Raw genomic sequence first — 21,036 nt, 5'->3', positions numbered from 1 at the left:
GAATAGAAATCCAAGGGGCGACGGAGTTGTACATTTTTCCGTGTTAAATAGGTTAATGAATCAGCAACGTATAAAGTGCCGTTAAAACATGTTTGTTTAGTTCCCCGTAGCTTTATTTTAAGTTAGTTCTTTATTTCATTGTGTAATAACCACGTTTTAAGCGCTCGGTGCACGAGCACAATTAAAATGGCGACTGACCCAACGAAAAACCGCATGCAAGTTTTCAAGAACACAGGCAAAGATGTCGACGTAAGTATTTACCGATTTCTTTATCCCATGAAACACTTCAAACAAATGAAGGAATTGTTAATAACAGTTGCTAATTTCATTTGTACGGTTGCAGGAAATGCGCAGGCGGAGAAACGAAGTGACAGTCGAGCTGAGGAAGAATAAAAGAGAGGAAACCCTTCAAAAGCGGCGAAATGTGCCCATCGGTGACTCGACGGACGAGGACGAGATCGAGAGGACGTTGGCGTCGACAGACTTGAAGGAGCTGGTGATGAACGCGGCAAATGGCGAAAACCCCGAAGTACAGCTGGCGGCCGTGCAGCAGTGCCGCAAGCTGCTCTCGTCAGACAAGAACCCGCCGATCGACGAGCTCATCGCCACCGGCATCCTGCCCGTGCTCGTGGTGTGCCTGTCGCGCGCCGACAGCCCGACGCTGCAGTTCGAGGCGGCCTGGGCGCTCACCAACATCGCGTCGGGCACCTCCGCGCAGACCAACAAGGTCGTGCACGCCGGCGCCGTGCCCTGCTTCCTGCAGCTCCTGATGTCCCCACACGAGAATGTCTGTGAACAAGCCGTATGGGCGCTGGGAAACATCATCGGTGATGGTCCAGTGCTCCGAGACTTTGTTATCGACTTAGGAATGGTGCAGCCCCTCCTGAGCTTTATCAAGCCTGATATCCCTATTTCGTTCCTGCGCAACGTCACCTGGGTGATTGTGAACCTGTGTAGGAGTAAGGACCCGCCACCGCCAGTCAAGACCATCCAAGAAATCCTCCCCGCACTCAACATACTCATCATGCACAGTGACATTAATGTAAGTATTATAAACAAAATAACAAACACTATTGTTTTGCAAATAGACAACAAAACATTGCATTTTGCATTGACATGCTAAGTTTCAATACAAGCAATCTTGTAAACTGGACCACTGAAAGGCAAAAATTGCCACATGTTGCACCATTGCTCTATTTTCAATACAAAGGTGCTAAGTATTTTCCAAGAGGTAATTACATTCTTGATTGATTTAATTGTGGGATGAGTCACTTTCTCAAATTACACTCATTTGTTGTTTACCAGTTTAACTAATCCTTGGTTCTGAGAAAACATTTAGTTCAGAAAATTTGTTGGCAAACCTTGATTCTAAAATAGATTAAAGTTGTGACAATTATTTGTACATTTTTATAGGCATGTTTCTAGTTCTTCAATGTATGATTGATTGTTGTTATTAGTGATCAAATTCATAACAATAACAGTTGTATCAAATCAAATCATTTCTTGCAGGTAGATTGTTGTTTTGATGGATATTGTCAAATTTTATTGTAGAAAGTTTGGAAGTTAAAAAACTTGATGAACTTTGTATGTTTTGATGTGATTCCCTGATAAAATAACATGACTGTTTTTTACGAAACACTAACTAAATGTAGGTGGAGGGTAGTTTTACTTTATTGACAATATGACAATGTTAGTTTAAATGAACACATAATAATTATAGGTACCAAGATCCAAGGTATATAATTAACGCCACTAAAAAAGGAATGAATAAATTTGTCTGCAACTGATTTTATTTTCCTAGTTTTAGAAGGTACTTATTTTACAAACTCCAGAAGTTCTCTGAAGGATATCTCTCAAATATTACAAGTAGTTATGCAATGGGTTCATTCACTTGAATGACCTTGGTTCGCCAAACTAGTTGACCTGACTTGACCTTATTAGTTAATCATAACAAGAATTATTTTAAATGAGCTGCCATTTTCACTACCAATTTAAAATTACATTTAAAGCAGCATATACTTGACCCTAGTTCTGTAGAAAGCGACCAACTTTTTATATTTGTCAAAGTGACTTACACCCTAACTCAGTGGCTTTGGTCGCTTTCTGCATTGATGATAAAATCGAGTTAGTCGTTTTCTGCATAACTACGGTCACTTTATTGTATCTTGTTTTTTGTTTTTTTTTATTACAATTTCTTTCATTCATTCATTTATTACCGTAAATCCCAAATTCATTTAATGAAATTATTGACAAAGACCCACATTCAGTGCCAAAAACCTGACTATCGGGTATTTTATGATTTCGTTCCCAGGCCGGACAACCCGATAGTCGGGATTGTGGGTACTTCTGCTTTATATGACGAAATTGTTGTGGCCTGGTGTGGACGTCTTGTTTCACTGGGTGGCAATGAATGTGTTAAATTACATTTTAAATAAAAGTTTATAGAATTGGGGGCTAGAAAAATAAGTGTTTTGAACTGTTTCATGAAGTTATTTGCTTTGAGTACTGACATCCTTTGAAATTGCCACAAATCGTGTAATAGATCCTGTAGACATCTTATAACCACTTTAGAAGTCATTGACATTCAAATAGCTAATGTTAATATTCCATTAAGTAGTGTGTTATCATTGATAATTTAGAACACAATGAATATTTCAACAAACTGGCTTGAACCAGTATTTGATGGAGGACTTGAAATTGATCTCTGTTGTTAAAAGTCCATCAAAATGAGCAAACGGTCTTTGAAGTGACTGTATTTGTACAATACGGACAAATTGCTTGTGTCCAAGAAAACATTGTTTTGGCTGTGCATTTGTGGTGGTTTTACCCGTTAACACTACATGATGATCGCTTGTATACTAGGGTCGCCAACATGCTTGTCTCGCTGTTCAGGAGTGGCAAGTGCTGTGGCATCCGCTTACCATCCCATATTCATGTTTGCCATTGTCATTGACACAATCCTGTGTACAATTGTGCTTAAGTACAACCTACTCATGAGTGAACCAACAAACATTAAAAATATTCGTTTATAAATTGTACAATCTCTTGTTCCAGGTCCTAGTAGACACAGTATGGGCAATCAGCTACTTAACAGACGGCGGCAACGACCAGATACAGATGGTGATCGAGTCCGGCATCGTGCCCAAGCTGATCCCGCTGCTCTCCCACAAGGAGGTGAAGGTTCAGACGGCGGCGCTGAGGGCTGTGGGCAACATTGTGACGGGCACGGACGAGCAGACACAAGTGGTGCTCAACTGTGACGCGCTGTCACATTTCCCTGCTCTGCTCTCACACCAGGTAACATTATAAGTTTTGTTTTTGTGAATATAACACACGTTTTCAAGTTTAATTAATACATTCTGTGTGTTACATCTGCAGTTATAGTACAAGAAATAGTAAAATGTGAAAATACATAAAGAAGAGACGCTTTCCACATAGATTTTCGTACATTGATCCGCCTGTTGCTATCTCTATTGCACGCGCATAATTATATTGCTGTCTCGCCCATGATGTCCGTTGTCAATGTCACTGTGCGAGCTTGACAGCAATATAATTATGTGCGTGCAATAGAGATAGCAACAGGCGTGTAAAATAAATGCCTGGTATGACCTTGTACTTGGGGGCTTGACAACACTGCAAAAAAGGCGTGAACGTGGTGACTTGATCGAGACATTTAAAATCATTCATGGATATTACGACTGTCCAGAACTAAGCGACCTGTTCACTCGAAACCCAAACACGCGCACAAGAGGACACTACCTTAAACTAGTAACCACAAAGCATAAAACAAATATCGCGAAAAACTTCATTGCAAACCGGATAGTAAATGCTTGGAACAAATTACCCTCTGAAGTTGTGAACTCTACAAGCGTGAATCAATTTAAAAATAGACTCAGGGTGGCCACTTTCTGGAAAATCGGGAAAACCGGGAAAAGTCAGGGAATTTCGCTAGTCATGGAAAAGTCAGGGAATTGTCAGGGAAATTTAATGGAGGTCAGGGAATAAAAATTGTCTCTGTATGTACATAATAAAATAAAAATAAATATATTAATTTTACCATCTGCAAAAATTATATCTTCTTCTTCCTGGCGTTATCCCGGCATTTTGCCACGGCTCATGGGAGCCTGGGCACAGAATAAGTAATAGGCGTGGGGTCCGCTTGAGTACTAATCCCATGATTTGACGTAGGCACTAGTTTTTACGAAAGCGACTGCCATCTGCCATCACCTTCCAACCCAGAGGGGAAACTAGGCCTTGATGGGATTAGTCCGGTTTCCTCATCATGTTTTCCTTCACCGAAAAGCAACTGGTAAATATCAAATGATATTTCGTAGGTACATAAGTTCCGAAAAACTCATTGGTACGAGCCGGGGGTTTGAACCCGCGACCTCCGGATTGAAAGTCGCACGCTCTTACCGCTAGTCCACCATCGCTTCATTATATATCTATAATCTATGTATAATCTGCAAATATTATATATCTACTATAATTATTCTAACGCATTCACTGCCAGAGGGCGTGGCCTAGGAACAAACTTTTTATTTTTTTATTTTTTTTATTTATTTAACATACACACAACCATCTTTACAGGCTATCCTAATTCGACAGTATGGAATTTTAACACAAAAGAAACTAAACAACATAGGTACATTGTTACAAATTACAGTAACACAATACATATAACGTGGCCTTTGTGAATTCGTTTAAAGAACAAAAAAACAAATCTAACTCGATCGCTACTCGATTAAGGGTCCGAATTGCGCGCGTAAAGGGGGCCTGGCGAAGGAGTTGCGTTCGAGCGCGCGGCTCGGCCAGCAGGCTCGGCCGCCGCCGCCGCCACACATACCGGTCTGGTACGTTCAAACGCACCTCTGCCAGGACTCCAGGATTGCACAACTTCCCTCGTACCAACTTAAATATATATGAAGCTAGCCCCAGTTCCCTTCTAACTTCAAGTTTATTGTATCCTACCTTGTCTATCCTACTTGTATGACGGGGTGGACGCACATTTGCGTCGGGGGCAGTGAATGTGCTAACCTGTTCACTTTAAAAACCCCAAACGATGTACAGATTAGCCGTTTGGCACACGCATACTAGAGGTCAAAACAAAATTTTTGACCCGCAGTTCCTAAAAATATTTCCCGTAGGAGGGGAGTGCTGAGTCATTGTTTTTTTTGTATGGGAGGGAATTTTTTTTTTCAGAAAAGCTTTTTGAGGCGATTCTAAAACAATACCACATCATTACATTTCAGCCATTTTTTTTTAATTAAAACAAAAATAATTTTCAAAACATACCAAGTTTGGGCTTCTCCAGATACGATATGGCTGATTTTTTTTGTACAATATACCTCAAATGATACGTGATATCCTCATATCTAACCCTAATAAAGCAATTTTGAAAATAATTTCATTTAGAATTTTATTTTAATTTTTCAATAATACTAAGTGATACAGTCCTACTTCAGCATCTATTCTACGAGACTTAATGGAACTGTACTGCAGATACGGTGCATATTAATCATAAAATGATACGTAATATCCATATATCCAACGGGGAATACCTCTTTAACCCTACCATACACGATTGGTTTCTAAAAAAATTTTTTTTTCTCATAAAAAAAAAAAACAATGACTCAGCACTTCCCTCCTATGGATTTTTTTTTAGGAACTGCGGGTCAAAAATTTTATTTTGATCTCTAGTATGCGTGTGCCAAACGGCTAACCCCGTACATCGATTTGCGGTTTTCTATGAAATTGGGGTCGTACGTTTGCCGCTAAATAGGTTAATAATAGGTAACGCTATATCCTACCACGGGCGGTATAGACAAAATAAATATTGAAAAAAAAATGATCCACGCGGCTCGTAAAGTGAGCATTACGAGCCGCGTGGATCATTTTTTTTTGTACACGGAGGAGCTACACAAAAAGATAGAAAATTTAAGTCCAGGGGGCCGATTTTTGAAATTCGACCACTCGATTTCGTGTATTTCGTTAAATGATATCTCCACTACTAGGCGTTTAAATTCTACTAATAGAATTGAAATCGAGTGGTCAATACCACTTTACCACTAGATTCCCAATTTCTATCGCTCGTATCTAGTAGATGATGAAAATATTTTGAATTAGTCTCTTTTTTCAAATTTAATTTCCAAAATATCGATCCTAGAAGAAAAATTGTGAGGACCAAACTTGTAGAGAATCAAATTTCCTAAAATTTTTGTCCTCACGGTTTTACTGTAAAATCAAAAATGGCCGAGTTATTCAAGAAAAACCGTTTTTCGAATATACACAGGAGCCTGAACACTACTTTTTGAATTTACACTCCCAGTGACCCCCCCCCCCGAGGGACCTACGAAAAAAAATCCAACAACTGATTATTCACGGGTAGGGTCGGTTTTTTGGATATAATGACTGGACTAATTCAGATTCTGCAAAAACTCAAAAATGTATTCCAATTACATATTTTATATTTATTACATTTAAGATTATGGTCAGGGAAAAACTTGAAAAAACGCCTGGAAAACCGGGAAAAGTCAGGGAATTTGGGTTATAGTAAAGAGTGGTCACCCTGAGACTGGATAAACTATCTAAACAGTGAAATCGTGCTAAGTGAACTATGATTTAGACGCACCAGCATCAGCTGCCTGTCTAAAACGAAATAATAATAATAATAATACTTTATTATTCCGGAAGCTACTTGAATATCTATACATCATTATAATATCATGCTTCAATAGGGGATATTACTGCAATGTTCTGCCGCCAGAGTGCAGCACTACCGACTCAGTAAATTCATAGACTAACCTTATACATACTGTGCCTTAAACTGTTTTTTGACAAGTTTTCACAGACAACCAAATATGACATTGATGCATCAAGGCGGTTTGTTAACAAGGGCCTACCGGTAAACGCGAAAATCGAAATTTAGTTCTGCCTCTTATCGCCTCTTATCGCTCGAATATGCAAGAGTGATAGAGAGATTAGATAACGAAATTTCGATTTTCTAGTTTCGCGGTAGGCCATGTGTCAATGTGGTTTGTTTACTGTATGTGCCACAAAGGTGCCACCTACGCAGAGCTTTGCCTAATATTCCCTATTGATAGACTTTCCACCATTTTGAAATGGTTAGGATTTGTCCTCCCTACACTGAAATATTTATTTATTTCTTGCACTCTCTGCACTTCTTTTGGCGACAAGTCCTTTATCTCGTGTTTCACGAAACTAAACAGTAATAAAAAAAACAAATACAAACTTTTCTTTGCCCGCAGAAAGAAAAGATATGCAAAGAAGCAGTATGGTTCCTATCTAACATCACAGCGGGCAACAAGAAGCAAGTCCAAGCGGTCATCGACGCCGGTCTCCTCCCCAAGATCATCGAAAACCTCAGCAAGGGAGAGTTCCAGACGCAGAAGGAGGCCGCCTGGGCCGTCTCCAACCTGAGCATCAGCGGGACCAAGGAACAGGTTGCTACACTGATACAGTGTGGGGTCATACCGCCTTTCTGCAATCTTCTCAGCTGCAAGGACACGCAAGTTATTAATGTAAGTTTCCGGGTCCATTTTTAAAACTCGCGACAATTTCTATGTATCCTGGTTGCGTCCTAAATAGGGTTGCCAACCGTACTATATTATATAGTATTGTACTATATTTTGGCTCTCTGTACTATATACTTTTGGAAAAATATATAGTACGCTAAAATACTATATTTCCAATTAAACGTATATTACACTCATGTTTAGTATTTTATCTAAAAGTACTATATTTTTTTTATGTGTACTATATTTTTGATGCCTTATTCTGGAAAATACTATATTCCACCAAAAAAAAGTTGGCAACCCTAGTCCTAAAGGACTCTGACCGCTTTGGTAACCTAATCCCAAGATTTGGCGCAGCCACTGGCTTACACGAAAGCTGTTTGACCTGCCAACCTCAGAGTTCTCTGTGCCTTACTAGTTTTTTTATGCAGTTTCAATAAAGACTTATTTCATATAGGGTAATTCGTCAATTACTGGCCACTGTTTAATAACTGGTCACCTTATACTAAAAATGAATTGTGTTCACCTATAAACAGAATTCTATTCACCCGTAAACAGAAATCATTTTAGTATAAGGTGGCTAGTTATTGAAGGGTGGCCAGTTATTGAAACCTTACCATCACTGTACTCGTATTGACTAAAGACAAGCTAAAATTAGTAAACCATGTTTATTCTAAGAACTTGTTTAAACAGACGTCAGATTAATTCTCAAACAAGAGTATGACTCATTGTTTGAATACATTAATTACATAAAATCATTGCTACAAATTTAAAGCCATTGTTGTTAAACTGTCTATACATTCACCTTGTTAAAAGCAAACATGCTTTTAAGGTTTCGTCACACAGGCGCGTTTTCCGGGCGGGGCGTGAGCGGGGCGCGCCGCTTTTACATATATAAAACGCTCACGCCCCGCCCGGAAAACGCGCCTGTGTGACGGAACCTTTATTGCATGATAGATCGTAGTTTTAATACCTGACGCATTTAAATTACAGTAGTTTCTTTGTAACCAATAAACTTGTCTGTCGAGATGATTCTTAGCGGCACCAGGTCAATTCAATTCAATTCTTTATTTCATGAACAATACAGTATTGTGTTTGAAAAATTTTTGACATGCTAACTTACATTAGGTAGTCATACAGTACAGTATAATATATTAATTATATTAGGAACATACACTAAAAAGAAGGATGCGATACAAGATATGCTTAAATACGAGTTACACTAAAGGTTCCGTCACACGCGCGCGTTTTCCGGACGGGGCGTGAGCGTTTTATATGTAAAAGCGGCGCGCCCCGCTCACCCGCCGCCCGCAAAACGCGCCTGTATGACGGAGCCTTTTTCTTATCGTGTGAAGAGATCACAACTAAATAGTATTTTGCCAATATCTTGCCACCTCTAACCCCCGGGGGGTAGCTCTTATGAGGTCTTCTGTAGTGCACATAGTTGGACACAGGGAACACTGCATCATATGTTGCGTTGTTTGTAGGTCGCCACATTCGCATAGTGCATCACTTTGTCCCGGGTTGATTCCCCATTTCAGGAGGTAGGTGAGGACGGAGCCTTAAACGCTGTAACAGACGGGCGTGCCGGACCGCGACCTTGTTCCGGTCCAAAGCCTGTTCATTCGTGTGGAAGGTGATCCGCCGTACGTCCGTTAAGGACGAAGCTATAAGTGAGAGCGAGAAAGAGATAATACGCCCTTATCAGTGTGTTTGTGAAGAGTTATGTCTTAGTCTAAATGTAAATATTTGCTTCATAGGTGGTGCTCGATGGCCTCAGCAACATGCTGAAGATGGCTGGAGAAGGCGCAGTCGAAGTGGCCAACCTCATCGAGGAGTGCGGAGGCCTGGACCGCATCGAAGCCCTACAGAGCCACGAGAAGAACGAGATCTACAAGATGGCTTATGATATCATCGAGCAATACTTTGCTGACGAGGTTAGTAATCATCTTTTTTTTAGTTTCACTTGTAGGCTTCGTTATCAACGTGACTGTTGAAAGAAAAGTACAGTTTAGCGGTAAGAGTTAGTATCAAAAATTAGATTTTTGTCAATAAATTGATTATAGTTTGTCAAAGGACTGTCTCATTTCAATCATAGACAGAGAGAATCATATTATCTTTGTTTTACACTAGTACTAGCACTCAAAAGAAAAGGATGAGTATAGTTTTCCTGGTTCTTACTGACTGACTGCATGGTTTCACCAAGTATATATTTGTTATTCCAGGAGGAGGACGCGACGCTGGTGCCGGCGGCGGCGGACGGCGGCTTCACCTTCGACCCCGCGCAGGGCGGCGCGCACGACGGCTTCCACTTCTAGGCGGCCCCGCCCCGCCCCGCTCCACCGCACCCCACGAGGGCTTCCACGCCCCGCCCCGCCCCGCCCCACCCCGTCACGCGCTACGACAAGCTTCACGCGGTAGTGCGAGTGAGTCACATGTGATACCAGCTGTAGCTTGATCAGAGATCGTCGAAACGGATAGTTGCTGTGATATGTATACGTTGTTACAGTCGTTGCAACGTTCCACTTGATATAATTTGACAGTTATGAGTTGACCCTATTGAGGTAATTGATTTATAAAGCAAATATATACTATCAGTTAGACTTCCGGTTCGAGCGCCATCTTGATGGCCACGCGTCGTGATCAATTGCTTTGTTTTTTGCTCATTAATATTGTTTAAAGTGTAATATCGATAGCCTATTATACAGTAAACTAATGTGGTAGTGTGCAGTGAATGGAGAATTAATCTTGAAGCACGTTTAACCATCATTTTGGAGTCAACGGCCGGTTGTCCACGTGTTTCCTGTAAAGTCCGCTATCGCTTTACAAGAGCTAAATCACCGTACACTGTCTTGTACTAACCGTACAATTTCAATCGTATTACCCTGCTACTACGACCTTGACACTGGCGAAATAGCCCCACTGGGCTGAAGCCATAATTTTAAAAGAATGAAAAAATACTATCAGTTGAACGGTAGGTCTTAGCTTTGTTTATGAAAGGGCCAATTCTTGCTTTGCGGTGACTACATGTATTGTATTGCACTTCGGAATATTTCTTTTTTAATTACTTTGACGCAATTTTTGCTCGAAACGCACTACAACAAATGCGTTAGGCGTAACTATCACAACAGCATATTTAGTCCCGTAATTTTTGAACCCTGAACATCATAAAAATTTAAATTCGCGTGAACTTTACACAACACTAAAATTGATGAATCTCATGTGATACAAAGCTACACCTTGACGCACATGTGACTCACAAACGGTTGTGACTTTTTTTGTAATCGTAATTTGAATCTTATAATAATGTTTTATAAAATGGGGGTCGGGGTCAAACGAATACAAAAAAGTCATACACAAGTCGTAATAAGACTAAATGCTTGTATATAAGTCTAGGAATGACGTTTTGATTTAATCCCGAAGCCTTTGCTCTATGACACGATTGATTTATGACGAAAGTAATGCTCTCTCACTCCCACGTATAGCGGCGTCCCTTTCGGTTATAATCGTGTTATTTAGCACGCTTAAACAACTAAAAACCCTAAGTAATCGTGAACGTATCTTTAGTGAATTTTAAAACAACCTCCCTGTTGATATTAAATATTTGTGATTTGTATAGTTAAAAATATGTATACATTTTTCATATTGCCTTCAAAGTCTGGTTTTCCTTTGGGTTGGAAGGTCAGATGGCAGTCGCTTCCTTAAAAACTAGTTCCTACGCCAGAAACTTAAGAATATATAGCCAATATTTGATTAGAATGAAATAAGCATTAAATACCGGCAACGCACTTACAACCCCACTGGTGGCAGGTGTCCATTAGCAACGGTAATCGCTTACCATCAGACGATGCGTCCACTCGTTTGCCTCTTATATAAAAAAAAGCATAGGGTGGTGATGTTTTAGTAAAAAAAAATGTATACATACTTATAACTTATACACGTGATTCAAAATAGGTAATTTTTGTACAATGATTTTGTAGTTAATGTACTAGCAGGGAGGTTGTTTAGATGCTTGTGCCTTCGTCCATCGTCGCAGGCAGCCATTATAGCGTTATTATGGACGGTGGTATCCGTTTGTTTGATGCCCTAATATTTTGATTATATAACTTAGGTACAGTTAGCCAGAACTATTTAATGTGGCTAAAATTTGATATGGAATTTTGATGTTTTTGTTGATTCGGATGTATATTTTGTGGTGGCTGACTGTACAATAAAAGAAAATTCAAAATAGAATACTTCCAGTTAGTCGTTAATTATGTTTCCAATTATTTTTTATATTTATGTTAGAACATTTATTTAAAAAATGTACTTGAAAATTTTTTTAGTGATTTAAAAGAAGGATGTCAGACAAACTACCACAGCATCTTATGCCAAAATCACCCAACGATAAACTTACATAATATATTATATGTCAGACCACAGACAATAATAAATGTCAGAAAGATGCTTTTGTAATAGATGACGCTATATAGCTTCATAAGACGTCATGAATATTTTTTTTAAATTGTTTTTATTGTCTGTGGTCAATGATGTAAGTATATCGTGAACTACTGTACACGTTCGTATTTATTTCGCCATACTCGGGCGGCGGGGCTAGCTGTAAGTAAACTAAGCGACTTCACGTCCGCTCGGCGGCGCAAAAAGGCCCTAGCACCGACATTGTATAAACTAGGTAAACTAAGTGTTGTACCTGTGGACATCATTGATATCTTGTAAAATAGACTTAGACGATTCTGTGCAAGTGTTATTTTAGACGTCAAACTTCTATGAAACTAATGACGTATCGTATAAATAATCTTGCACAATCTGTAGTGTCAAAATCGTTGCAGAGTTGAATGAATGAAACGAATGAAATCTTGTAGCAAGTTGGTGTTGCCACACAAAAAAAATGGATACAATCAATCGTTGCGTTCAGATTTTATTTTATTTTACAAGGTAAATGGTGTTCACAGGTACAACACTTGCCCCTATAATTGATGTAAAGTTAAATCGGCTGCCCACGGTGCTGCGGCTTCGTTGTGATAACTCTAATGTGATGATCTATTGTTTTTTTTTTCACTTGTTTTATCGATTTCGTAATTTGATGGACAAACACGAAAACGGGTCGTACAGAGGTCTTTCCTGTGACGGAAAATTAAGTTTACTGGAGGGAAACAAATAATACACGCTCTTATGGCTCTAATAAAAATAAGATTGTGTTTAATATTTTTTGTGCACTTTGTTGTGGCAAAAAAATAGAATTCATTGCACTTAATTTTCGGTAACAGGAGAGACAGTTCGTTTTTCTATGTCTGTATGACTCAAATAGCTTTAATGAAAGCGTCGTGAGTTACTAGCGTATGCATCGACAGCTTTTGATATAACATAGTATTTATGTTTCATTTTAACTCAGAACGTATGAGCGTAGGCTCTATGAAATTATGTTCAGTATGACATTGAGCCCATTTGTATCTATATCAATAAATTCTGTCCAATTTTATGGTTGTTTTATTTTTATTAAAATAATTTTACACATTTATCAGCACGACATAAACTAAATTTTTAGATTGAGGCTCATAAGAAAGGTCTCGAGGAATACTTTTTAACACAAGTATCAAACAAATATTTTTTCCCAGTATATCCGTTTATTGTTTTGTTTATAATACAAAATAAGTCTGATTGATGAAAAGTGGGTGAGGTTCTGTTAAGAGACATGATTCATACGTGATACACACATCTTCACAAATAGGTACCAATGACCAAACTACGCAAACCTTTGCTATATAAATGGTGTACAAAACAAGTTATCTTATTTAATAATTATATTATTTAGTACATTTAGTATTTAAAAAAATCAGATAGAAGGCAGGGTGGAGGAAGAGGAGCGTTTGCCGTACACCTTATTCAGCTGAAGCACGGTTTTCTGTAACAAATAGATTATTATTGGTATGAGAATTTTTTTTGATGACGCAATACTGTTATTTAGACTATCATATATCATAAAGCGTATCATATGAAACTTACCCTCTTATGGTAGCAGGCAAAGCATTTAACATTCCCCGTGTAGGAGGAGTCTTCGGACACTTGCGAGCAAGCCCGCGCCGCTACCCGCCCGCTCAGCGCGTCTTCTTCGTAGAACATGCCCACTTTGTGGCGGAAACTGGCGATAAATTGATCATAATGAGAATTTTTAGACAATTTAGTAAAGAAGTCATTAATAGTGAAGTCGGGAACTCATAGTTAAAAGTACCTATGCGATTATAGTTTGGTATAATTCTATTAGAGTTAGACGTCAGAGCGCGGCGCGCTCATTCTTTCTTCCGTGAGTTAGGCCAAGCCAAGTTGGCAGCGATTTTGACAGCACAGACTAGCTGTGCAAGTCACAGTACCTTTAAACGAGCAATTCTTGTTTATTTATATACATATATGTATATATTTCGGGGATCACGGAAACTGCTCTAACAATTTCGATGAAATTTGCTATATGGGGGTTTCGGGGGAGATAATCGATCTAGCTCTAGGTCTGCCAACAAGCCAATCGCTGCCAACTTAGCTTGGTCTAACTCTAGTCGTAGTACTAGTCGGTGAGTAGATAATAAATATGTATACCACTAGTTTTCATAGGTAATTAGGTATATAAGCATTTATTAGGTAGGTCATAGACTAGGAATCCTCTAGACCGAGTTTAGATTAGAGCAATTATTTCATGCAGCCGATGATGCCAAAAATGCGGGGGTGCGCGGGACGAGGTGAGCAAAATCCCGTGCCGTGATTGGTCCGTTCAAAGACACGGACGTCACACAAAGACACTTTCGACTCGAACATGGAGTAAAATTACCGTATGCGTGGCAGAGGGGGTAGCGCGACTATGCTCATTCTGGAGGATGTTTTGTCTGTGAGGTAGGTACACCTACTTGGGCAGTGGCGTCTCCCAGCAGTTGTCAAGCCGCTTGGTCCTCATGATGGAAGAGAGCCGCTGCAGCAGGCTATAGTTGTCCTGCTCTATCTTGCGGGCTCGGTCGGCCTCTCGTTGGTACTTCTTCAGTTTCACGGCGACATGAGCGCGCGGGGGAGGGGGTCGGTCGTCTATGGCAGGGAGCGCTGAGCGGACCTTGACAATATGATGATTCATATTAAAGAAGTTATGGATACACCATACGATACACCTAAATAGGTGCTTTTACTTCAATTCAATTCTTTATTGATAAAATTAAATTTTACATGTCAGGTAAAATGCTAAGCTAGGTAATACTTAATAAATATAAATAATAAACATAATCTCGCTGCCGAGATTAATAGAAACTTGTAGATATGTGCAAGATTTGCACTTTATGCCTGTTGAGCCCCTCGCTACGCTCAAGGTTCTAATTTGGAGTAACTCAGTACGCTTGTCATTCACATTATCCGGTGCGAATGAAAACGCTCTCACTAGAGATACTAGATGTGATCATGGTGGAAGTATTTATTTGAATGACAAGATTGACAAAGCTTACCTTTGATCTATGGTCCTGGAACCTCCTTTCCTCCCAAGGCTGAACGTATAGCTTATCCCGACGTGACAACATGGCCAACGTGCCGCAAATACAACTGTTTTCAAATGAAGTTTTACGTTGTTGAATCAATAGTAGTTGCTAAGTCAACAAGGTGACCTATTTTATTTTTGTTTGTTATACATTCAACTCCTTGTTGCCCCTACAAACAATAGACCAGGGGCCGATTGCATAACAAACTACAACTAATATTACAAGCGGAACTCCTTTTCTAATTTCACTTATTAAATAAGGAGTTCCGCTTGTAATATTAGTTGTAGTTTGTTATGCAATCGGCCCCAGGTACAATAGTACCAACTTGTACTTGTATTAGGAGAATTATCAAAATGTTCTATACTCGTAGTTTATGAAAAAAATAGTATTATTACAAGTCGATAGCAGCAAGTGACACTCCTACAAAAAATTGGTGCTCTTTGTGTACAGTCAGCAGCAATAGTTGCTAAACGGGCGAGGTGTTCAAAATGATCTTGACGCGACTTTATTGTTAAAATAATAAGAGCGCGTCAAGGTAATTTTGAACACCTCGCCCGCTTAGCAACTTCTGCTGCTGACTGTACTTCAGATAATATATTTGCTATTTATTGCTCTGACCGTACGACCAGAGGATATCATCGGTCAAAAGTCTAATTGCGATCCACCCATAATATATTAACCTATTTTTAAAAAGCCGATTCTAGGGGGCATTAATACAGGTTACTCAATATTGAATGACCCTTAAGTAAATGTACATAAGTCACTTTTTCAATTACGACATTGATACTGGGAAAGATGGGAACATGAAATAAAAACCATTTTGCAAATTAATAAATAAATTATATAGTTAAATATTATACACTGCACTTATAATGGTATCCATATCATCGTTACGGGAATATACACGAAAACGTTCAAACGCATGGTTACAAATAAAATAATTACACTTTGAGCAATACAAAAATAAAAAAAAACTCAATCACTCTATAACTCTAACCTTATTTTAATACAGTTAGCTTCATTCCGGTGGAGGTACTTTGGTACCAAAATGACCATAATCTTTACAATTTTGAAAACAAAAATGCACCTAATTAGGTTATTATTAAGGTACAAATTTGTTTTGAAATGTACATCGAATACGTCAGTTTATTTTAGTGTAAGCTTAGGAATGTAAGTTTGCGTAATTCCTCTACTTTTGGCAATGTTGAAGTAAAGCTTCCTTTTATATTCCGTGCCACACCCGATACCAAACCTTCGGTATTTTGATCTACCAACCGCGCGGTTTAAAGTCGAGTGTGAAACTTTAAGGACACGTTAGTGCTATCTAATGTCAAATGTATTTTAGTAACAAATATGACTGACACTTGTCGTTTTTATGACCCGTAAGTGTTTGTGCCGAACGATATCGAAATAGGAAGACTAATGCAGTTTAGAATTTATTACAACCATCCTTTTCTGCAAGCATTTGTCAATTCTATCATGGTGATGATCTGATGATGATGATCCTTCCGGCCGATCTTCGAGGTGAACCACCAGCTACATTCTAATATCATATGTTTATACGCCATAGACACATGATAAGCTCCGTATAATTATGATGCATGATGGAATCAGACGTAACCATCTGTTAAAATTAACAGTATAAAGTCAAACAACAATTTTGTTAATCGTTAATACGTTAATCGGTTTTTAACCTTTGTTAAATTTTAAGCGTTATTTAAAGTAGATAATTTCTTGCCAAAGTTATGTACTTATGTATTTCGACGTTTACGGCTTTTTAAATGCGTCTCTCGGAATTTATTATCCGTTTAGTGATTTGACATTCCTATAAAAACATTTAGATTTCAAACCAATTCTTATACTTAATGTGTTTTCGTTTCACGTATAGCGGTAAACGGTATAACGTCAGACTAGCGATGTTTATTAAATATCCTGGTCAATAATAGGGTATCATATAAAATATGTACAACACTACATTTGTCATTCTACGTTACCGAGTACAAAAGTACAATACAACAAAATGATCTCGTCAAGTGTTTGGCATATCATTTGAGGTTTGCAGTTTACAATATTATTCAATATACTTATCGCCATCATAAAGACACTTATTTGCAATTAAATGCGTAGAATACATAATACATACATGTCGTCAACACAAATAACAATGAACGAGATCTAAATAATGTATTGGTTTCTAAATCATTATTATTTCAATTTTAAAAATGGATAATAGGTACTAACAAGTTATTTGCTGTAGGTACTTAACTCAAGTCATATGCCAAACTCACAAAAGTAATTTAAAAATCAAAAGGATGTTTTCCAACACAAAAGCTGTCTTTATTCTAACTCAAAAAAAACATGAAGGTACATGTGCTGCGGTGTCTCACTTAAATACTGTAGATATTCAATCCTGGACATATAGAAAATAATTGCTTGTATAAAATACTGGAAGCGAACGGAAAACACCCTGTACTCAACACACATTCAGTGCGTGTCGTTTACTCAACACACATTCAGTGCGTGTCGCATAGAGATCGTTCTATACAGTTCTATCTTATTCTATCTCATACAAAACCCTACTCTTGGTGCACGTCGCTGCTAAGCAAAATGTTGTATAAAAATAATCGATTTCAATTGAAAGTGTCAATACAAAATGTAATCGCTGCCAATATGAAGACAGGCGGAGTAAACGAACACTGGGGCTTTATTAAAAAAAAATTGGATACGGGGTTTTCTTACTTTTTGGGTTCGTCTAGAATTATTTTAAGCCTGATGCTAAAAAAATGGCCAAAATGTTGGAATCATAATATTTAATTTCTTACCCCGTGCAAAACAAAACTATGTTCCTTTTACCCCACCTGACCTGATACACTTTTTGAATTTCTTTGAAGTACATTTGGATACCAATGAAGTCATTTTCATTCGCAACTACCGAATATAAAGATGTTTCTCAGGTAAACTAACTCATATTAACCTTTTCATGATATTTAAATACGTAATGGGATTTTTAACTATAGAAGTATCCGAATGTACCCTAAACATATACATTATATTAGAGCTCTTACTTGGACGATACACAATCCTGTAGTTGCTAGGAATAGTTAGAATTTAAATAAAACTGCACATAAAATTACGAGCATAAAATTAACTGAATGTGAAATATTTGTGAGATGATCTCTCAAAATTTTACACTTGACACATGGATACCAATGATATTATAACTAAAGATAGGTTATACGCGTTCCAAAATTGAAGCGCTTACCTTGTACAAATTGTATAAGTTGCCTTTAGTCGTGCCTAGACAAGCGAGAGTCGTGCACGTGCTAACGAGCTCCCGCACACCGAAAGAGAAAGAGACACGAACAACAAAACAAATATGAAAGATGGAATGAGAAAATAAATAAAATATGACAGATTTCTTCGTAGGTATAGAAAAAAATATGGAAGTATTTTTTGTGCTTGTGCTACTTATGTACGAGTATAACCTATCTATAGTTACATAATATCATTGATGGGCACACGATATTTAAGATTATTCCGAGTCCAATGTTAACACACAATACGTAAACCTCTTTTCTTTAAGGTTTACGAATTGTGAGATGGATCTCTAACTCATGGATGGATGGAGAAATCGTGTTCCGCGTTCTAGTTCATCTCCATAATGGGCAGTCAAGTGTTCCTAATACGGTCAATATCCACGATTGTATACAAACCACATCCACACTAAACTCATACATCAGTCCAAAATACAAGTCGATGTGATATATATTGCGTTAAAATTAAAATATCTACAAAATTAACATAAATATATATAAAAAAAACAACACAACAGCTGCCGTCGTTCATTTCACACAAAAATATTCAGGAATCGTATACGCCTATGTTTTTATCAGCATTAGGGCAAATACACATACCAGAAAACAACTAATGAGTAAGGGTTAGATGCACTTCCAAAGTTATTTGTCTAATCCTGACTGGCAAAATACGCCATAAATATCTATAAATGATTAGTTATATTTCTAAAGTAATTACATTTGCCCTAATGTTTACAGAATTGCCCCAAATCATAAACAGCTTAAGTATTACTATTATATTAAAATTATGTGTTGTTCATTTTCCTGACTATCTAAAGTTCATTAAGTAGTTCCACTATTTTATACCTTAGATTAGAGCAATGAGATTAGGGGCCGATTGCATAATAAACTACAACTAATATTACAAGCGGAACTCCTTTTCTAATTTCACTTATTAAATAAGGAGTTCCGCTTGTAATATTAGTTGTAGTTTGTTATGCAATAGGCCCTAGGTCTACTTTTACACAATTTTAACATAGACATATACGATTCCCGCACCCGTCGTATACTAAAGCGCTCTTCACATTGGTCGGAGCCAGACATCGCTATATGGTGCATATCGCTGTCTCGCTCACGCCGTGTGATAACCGCGTAAATAAAATGTAAGGTATAATCTGACAGTTATAATGTAAAGCGACGCGCTGATTGTGATGCCGGCGTTATGACTAGTGAGAGTCACATCAGCGGAAATCTGAGATTCCAATCCTACCCGTCGCAGTTCAAACGACATCTTTTTTTTAAGACAGTGGCAAAACACCTTGATGCCAAGATTGCTAAGTCCACACTTTAGACAATAAAAAAAGTTATTGTAAAATAGTTTTTTTTATATCGTCACTACTTTGATAAATCTCGTATGTCGCACTGCTACTCAAAGATTCAAAGTTAAAACGCAGTAACTCTGTATGCATCCCATACATAGTTACCACATTTTTCTATTGATTGATAGATAGAACAAGATAAGAGTTTTTTTCAAAGTAGGCACGATATGTTTCTCAGGGCGTCAAAGTTTTTAAGGGAATGCGGGCTGGTTTTGTTTATAAGTGCTGTACATTTATCTGAGTTATGAAGAAGTAAATCATGACGCATATGTATCACCACGCAAGTTATGAAGAACTACATATACAGAAAGACACTAAAAACAGACAGATACTAAAAATTATAGTTCGATTGAGCCAATTTGTCCAACCATTCAGTCATTTTAGTACAAAATTGGCACAAAACCAGGATAATTAGGAAAATTTTCAATGAACTGTTATTTTAGTATGTGGGCTGGGATATATTTTATATCCCAGCCCACATACTACTGAACTTAAACTATGCTACATTTCAAATAAATAACTATTATGAAACCGTGATCTTAATAGTTATTTATTTGAAATGTAGCTCGGGTTATGATTACTAGACGATACTAAATAAAAATAAATGAATGTCAGTTTGAACTGCGACCGTCTCCCTCGCACTGGGACCTAATTCGTTGTCAAAAGACTATAGTTGCGGAAACAGTCTACGCGTTCCTAATCAGACTTTATTCTACGCAAAACAACGTCAATGAGACGAAATAACATAGTGATTTCTTTAACCAGCGCGATGTTAATTACGCATCAGAATAAACTATTTTGTCTCATTGACTTTATTTAAACAGAGACATTGTAATAGTGGCAAAATTAAAGAAAAAGGTGACGCGTGTAGCGAATGTCGTAGCCACTAGCCACATGTTTATCCTATATAATCTAGATTCTAAACACTAGATTCGAAATAAATTAGTATTTACTCATCATTAGGTTGTTCTTTCATTTTGGCACCTTACATGGCGACCGTGACAGGCTACCTCCATCGTTCCATTGCAAATTAGCCATTCACATGTCATTCTCAGGTTTATCTTACCATCAATGCGTAGATATTTATTTGTTTTACTACACAAAACCATATACTATCAGCCACACTACAAATGTAGGAACCCTCCTGAAAACGCCCAGCCCATCAATATGCGTTTAGATTTCAAAAGGAGGACTAAGAAATTCATAGCAAAATTATTCACGTCATGTTTTTGTTTAACTTTGCAACTATCTAGTCTCTGGTATTATATAGGTATTACTCGGGCACTATGCCCTTTTATAAAAAAGTACAAAATCCCCCGACCCGCGA

The 21,036-nt window shown here is 38.0% G+C and overlaps 2 protein-coding genes across 2 annotated transcripts; one reads left to right on the top strand and one right to left on the bottom strand.

The window, feature by feature from the left end:
• Nucleotide 1: 1 nt before the first annotated feature.
• Nucleotides 2-13,012, top strand: LOC134790443 (importin subunit alpha-4). Its single transcript, XM_063761248.1, has 6 exons — nucleotides 2-249; nucleotides 344-1,042; nucleotides 3,055-3,297; nucleotides 7,269-7,541; nucleotides 9,296-9,472; nucleotides 9,761-13,012. The coding sequence occupies exons 1-6, from the start codon at nucleotides 187-189 to the stop codon at nucleotides 9,851-9,853; spliced, it is 1,548 nt and encodes a 515-aa protein (XP_063617318.1). The 5' UTR covers nucleotides 2-186; the 3' UTR covers nucleotides 9,854-13,012.
• A 356-nt stretch (nucleotides 13,013-13,368) lies between these two features.
• Nucleotides 13,369-14,646, bottom strand: LOC134790327 (uncharacterized). Its single transcript, XM_063761095.1, has 3 exons — nucleotides 14,429-14,646; nucleotides 13,539-13,674; nucleotides 13,369-13,437 (listed from the first exon to the last, which is right to left on the bottom strand). The coding sequence occupies exons 1-3, from the start codon at nucleotides 14,644-14,646 to the stop codon at nucleotides 13,369-13,371; spliced, it is 423 nt and encodes a 140-aa protein (XP_063617165.1).
• Nucleotides 14,647-21,036: the final 6,390 nt, after the last annotated feature.

This window comes from Cydia splendana, chromosome 5 (assembly GCF_910591565.1).
Source record: "Cydia splendana chromosome 5, ilCydSple1.2, whole genome shotgun sequence".
Lineage (NCBI taxonomy): Eukaryota > Metazoa > Arthropoda > Insecta > Lepidoptera > Tortricidae > Cydia > Cydia splendana.
The sequence above is the reverse complement of the archived record's forward strand: the minus strand, read 5'-3'. Positions and strand labels throughout refer to the sequence as shown.

What these genes read in the sequence shown, in the direction of transcription:
- LOC134790443 (XM_063761248.1), top strand. Translation starts at nt 187, where the DNA reads ATGGCGACTGACCCAACGAAAAACCGCATGCAAGTTTTCAAGAACACA. An exon ending in TCATGCACAGTGACATTAAT is followed by an intron (nt 1,043 to 3,054) that starts GTAAGTATTATA and finishes CTCTTGTTCCAG; the next exon opens with GTCCTAGTAGACACAGTATG. An exon ending in AGGACACGCAAGTTATTAAT is followed by an intron (nt 7,542 to 9,295) that starts GTAAGTTTCCGG and finishes TTTGCTTCATAG; the next exon opens with GTGGTGCTCGATGGCCTCAG.
- LOC134790327 (XM_063761095.1), bottom strand. Translation starts at nt 14,646, where the DNA reads ATGAATCATCATATTGTCAAGGTCCGCTCAGCGCTCCCTGCCATAGAC. An exon ending in TGGGAGACGCCACTGCCCAA is followed by an intron (nt 13,675 to 14,428) that starts GTAGGTGTACCT and finishes ATTTATCGCCAG; the next exon opens with TTTCCGCCACAAAGTGGGCA. An exon ending in TTGCCTGCTACCATAAGAGG is followed by an intron (nt 13,438 to 13,538) that starts GTAAGTTTCATA and finishes TATTTGTTACAG; the next exon opens with AAAACCGTGCTTCAGCTGAA.